Source organism: Penaeus chinensis, chromosome 3 (genome assembly GCF_019202785.1).
Source record: "Penaeus chinensis breed Huanghai No. 1 chromosome 3, ASM1920278v2, whole genome shotgun sequence".
Lineage (NCBI taxonomy): Eukaryota > Metazoa > Arthropoda > Malacostraca > Decapoda > Penaeidae > Penaeus > Penaeus chinensis.
Window position 1 is genome coordinate 37,942,582 of NC_061821.1, and position 5,000 is coordinate 37,947,581.

General features: G+C 37.1%; 1 protein-coding gene across 1 annotated transcript in view; it reads right to left on the reverse strand.

Annotated features, from left to right (window-relative positions):
- Nucleotides 1-5,000, reverse strand: part of LOC125043282 (sodium-dependent nutrient amino acid transporter 1-like) — a 34,838-nt gene that overhangs the window by 22,954 nt on the left and 6,884 nt on the right. Inside the window, exons 2-3 of the mRNA XM_047639306.1 lie at nucleotides 1,593-1,673; nucleotides 932-1,006 (exon numbers count right to left, since the gene is read on the reverse strand). Of these exons, the coding sequence (XP_047495262.1) occupies nucleotides 932-1,006; nucleotides 1,593-1,673 (156 nt within the window). The remainder of the gene's footprint in view (nucleotides 1-931; nucleotides 1,007-1,592; nucleotides 1,674-5,000) is intronic.

Below are 5,000 nucleotides of genomic sequence, written 5' to 3' on the forward strand. Positions count from 1 at the left end.
TATATATATATATATATATATATATATATATATATATATAAAGAGAAATTAAAAATGGGTTGGCAGGGATCTAGAGAGAGAGAGAGAGCGAGGGAAAGAGTCAGCGAGAGAAAGAGAGAAAGAAAGAGGGAGAAAGAGGGAGAAAGAGAGAGAGAGAGAGAGAGAGAGAGAGAGAGAGAGAGAGAGAGAGAGAGAGAGAGAGAGAGAGAGAGAGAGAGAGAGAGAGAGAGAGAGAGAGAGAGAGAGAGAGAGAAAGAGAGAGTGAGAAAGAATCATGAACGTGACACACATGGGCAGAAGGCAAGACCTGCCTATATACGAATAAGGACCATGCCTGGGATCTTAACAAATTCACAAATCGAATATCACGTATGTTACAGTACAGTTACTAAACATTTATATGAAATACATAATATTCAAGGCCACAGGTGCATACATATACAAAGTTGTGTTATGAGCTGTCAGAGGCAAATCTGGCATATTTTCTCAATATATCGGATAAAAGGGATTGCAATACTGCATAGAGATTCGTTTTTTATTTTTTTTTATTTCACGAAATTCTTCAGTTAATGGACACATCATTACATAACGGTCAAGGAAGTGTGCATATGGTATGGTTGCCTGCATAGTCTGCATTCGGTTCCTATAGTATTATCAGTTAATTAAACCATATATTCCAGAGGTCAAGAAAAGTGTAGGAAGAGGCAGGACGGAACACAATTCCAAACTTATTGTAAATAAAACAGCGAAGAGAAGAAGACGAAAAAAACACGAATATGCTATACAAGCCATATTTATGCGTTTCATTTTCTGTTCTTCCTTTTCTGGTCTTATTTACAATGTATTCAAGGCTTGAGCATTCTCATTATCTGATGTCCGCCCGCTGTGTCCGAAACAGCTCTTTCCGCGCACGAGACAAGCGTGTACTTACCCCAACCACGGCGTCCGTGCTCCCTGGGTAGTCAGGCGGGGGGTCCTCGAACACGGGGTTCACCTGGCCGCCTCCCTGTGTGAGGGCGAGAGGAAGGGTAAGGGGAGGCGGGGGGGGGGGGGGGAGAAAGGAAATAGAGATGGTTAGTCATCTGAGTAAACATTGCGGTCGACGCTTTTGGGAATGTAGTAGAGGTAGAAGTGAAAGTAGATGTAGAGGTATGTGTGTATTTCCGAAATACTCTCAAGGGGCGGAAAGGAATCAGTGGAATAGCCAATTTACTGATTATATATAAATATATACTTTGAAAACATACTTTGCACTATAAAGTTATTTTTAATTTGTACCGTTGACAACTATAATAAATTAAAAGATGAATCATATAGCATGATGTTCAGAATGTAAGGAATATGCCAGATAAGAGATAGATTTGAGAAAGAAAGAAAGAAAGAGAGAGAGAGAGAGAGAGAGAGAGAGAGAGAGAGAGAGAGAGAGAGAGAGAGAGAGAGAGAGAGAGAGAGAGAGAGAGAGAGAGAGAGAAAGAGAGAGAAGGGGAGAGAGAGAGAAGGGGAGGAGGGCGGAGAGGGAGAAAGAGATGTCAACAGAACTAGAGACAGAGAAATATAAAGAGAAAGCACGAAATCGCCTCCCAACAACTTACATTCTTAACTTCCATCGCGTAGGGGGGTTCTGCCGACGCCTCATCCGGGTGGAAAGCCTTGTTGGCGGTGCCGTGAAGGGTCTGTCGACAGAGAGAGAGTTGTGTAAGGTAAAGCGTATCTATACAAGGGAAAGATAAGATTTTTTTTTTTTTCACTTTCATGTACTAAACGTAAAAAAAAACAAAAACAAAAAAAAACAGTCTAAACATATGCCTTGTTGAGATTCCGGGTTGATGGTGTTCTATTTGCATGAGTAATGATTTTCACAATTTTGTTATATTTGCGTGTATGCACTATGGATTTTTATGTATGTGTGTATATATACACATATAGGTAGCTAGCTAACAAGGTAGATGAATACACACACACACACACACACACACACCCACACACATATATATGTATATATATACATATATATGTATATATATATATATATATGTATGCATCATGTTTGTATGTATGTATATATGTATATGTATATATATATATATATATATATATATATTTAAATATTATATATATATTTAAATATTATATATATGTATATATAAATACGTACACACACACACACACACACACACACACACACACACACACACACACACACACACATATGTGTGTGTGTGTGTGTGTGTGTGTCTATGTGTGTGTGTGTGTGTGTGTGTGTGTGTGTGTGTGTGCGTATGTATATGTACACACACACACAATTATATATATATATATGTATATATATATATATATATATATATATATATATATATATATATATATATATATCCTCAGCAGCAGCAGCCTGAATCGATCCACTGCAGGACAAAGGCCTCTTCCAATATTTTCAAACTTTGCCTGTCTTACGTTTTTTGTTTCCAGTCTTGGCATCCAAATTTCGTTATTTTGTCACGCCATCTTGTCACTGGTCTGGCCCTTGGCCTCCTTTTGTTATCTGTAGCCCAGTCTCTTACTCTCTTTGTCTATCTGTCGTCCTGTGTCCGACATGTATGACCTGCCCATTGCCATTTTTTCTTTTTGATGCTCCCAAGTATGTCTACCATTTTTGTGTTCCCTGATCCACGTCGCCCTCATCCGATCTCTCAGGCTAATTCCCAGCATCAACCTCTCCATCCTTCTCTGGGCACTTGTTAGTTTCCTCTCCAGTAATTTGGTTGTAGTCCATGTTTCCGATCCATAGGTCATAACTGGGAGGACGCATTGGTTAAAGACTTCTCTTTTTAAACATAATGGCAATGAGCATCTTCGTTTGCTCAGCCTAGACTGTTGCGTCGCTTAATTTCCTCTTCGCTAGATGTGTTTGTCTGTATAAGTTGCCCTAGGTATATACACTTGTCCACTAAGTCTAGCGCTTCGCCTTGTACATGTATCTCTTAGAATCGAACTCTGCTGTTGAACATGATATTAGTCTTTTTCTTGTTCATCCTAAGTCCGACTTGCTGGAACTTTGCTTGACGTTCTTACCGCCTACTTCAAGTGCAGCTTCCTACATTATGTCACTGAACTGTTTGTTGATATACATATGCATATATATATATATATATATATATATATATATATATATATATATATATATATTCATATATATATGTTCATATATAAATATGTGAATAAATAAATACGTATCTAAATAAACAAACATATAAACATATACATATACACATATATATTTCAATTATTTGTAAATACAAGGAAAGGAAGAGAGAGGGAGCGAGAAATCAAGCCTTAGTCTGGTCTGGAGGCAAAAGGGACGCATGTGTTGGCCACACGTGTGCCGCCAACAGGTGTTCAAGTCAATTGACCTTCTGAATGCCAGGAACACTCATACAGTTAACGGAGTGCATAATTGTCTATACATTGCCCTGGTACCGGCGAATAGCGGAAGCTGATCAATAATAACCTGAAAGTGCAAATACGTTCAAACTGAAGCGAGAAGCAGGCCGCCCTCTGCTACAGTGAGACCTGCCTTTCTAAACTTGTCTGCGGGGCAGTAGGTGTTCAAAGTCCTTGCCCTATTTGTGTCTGGCCATTACAGCTGACTGCGCACGGCATTTTTGTTTGTTTTGCCTCGTTATAATGGACGGTCGTAAAGGTGTATATCTGTTATTTTCGCAATGGAAATGCAGTAAGATCAAGTATCATCGCACAATCTTCCGTTAGACTGTTCATGATTAGCTATGTACACTCGCAATGTATGTCATGCAAAACACGGACAAACGATATGTTAAAAATGAAAAGAAAAACGTTTCATAATAAATAAATTCTCACCACTTTATCATAAATAACTTTCTCTGTCGGAAGTAGCGAGTACCTATTCCTCATCATCTGTAGTATGACGCTCGTATGAATCTATTTTCTGCCGAGGAGATCACTGTGCAGCTTAGAGCGATCCCGAGTTCACATGATCGAAAGTGGCAACCACAGTGTCTCAAATTACCCACGAGTTGTCCGACAACTTTCCCAAACTAACTGCTCTGGCAACGGCTGATGTGCTAGTTGCTTTGTATGATTCTCGAACATATGGAAACATGATATGCCGAATTACAGAGAGGGATCGCAGTACACAAATCATTAAGAGCTAGGAGATGCGGTCACGCTGTCCCCTAGAGACAACAGCAAGTCCACCTTGTATGCTGCGGTAAAAAGGCCTTGCCAGCTAACCTTGTCCCGACGTTTGGTCGCTAACCTCATTCGTGGAGCGAAGAGTAAACCAACATACACTTCGTTTCTCTTCGTTATAGCTAGCTAGATAGTGAACTTAGACGGGCGCTCTAGAAGGAAAGCATTTAAGCTGTAGTACATAATATATCGGTATACGCGGAAAAAATGTCATATCTTTAATTATGTCAGTCTGTCATAAGCATGTCAGATAACAGGAAAAGTTCGCAACGACCCTCCTTTATTTGACATTTTCTTATCAGAGGTTTGATTGCTTACTTATATTATAAGTCGAGATCAGGAAAAAATATTAATATTATTATTATCATTATTCCCATTAATATCATCATCCTCAAATTCATTATCATTATCATTATTATTATTATTATTATTATTATTATTATTATTATTATTATTATTACTATCATTATTATTCTTGTTATCATTATTATTATTATCATCATTGTTATCATTATCATTATTATTGCTTTTGTTATTATTATTATTATTATTGTAAATCTTATTATTATCAGCATTAGTAGTAGTAGTATTTTATCACCGTAATCATTACTATTATTGGTATCGTTATTATTATTATCATTATCATTATCATTATAATCATTATTATCATTATCATTATTTTCATCATCCTTATCAACTCTCATAATAATAATAATGATAATAATAATAATAATAATAATAATAATGATAATAATGATAATAATAATAATTATCAT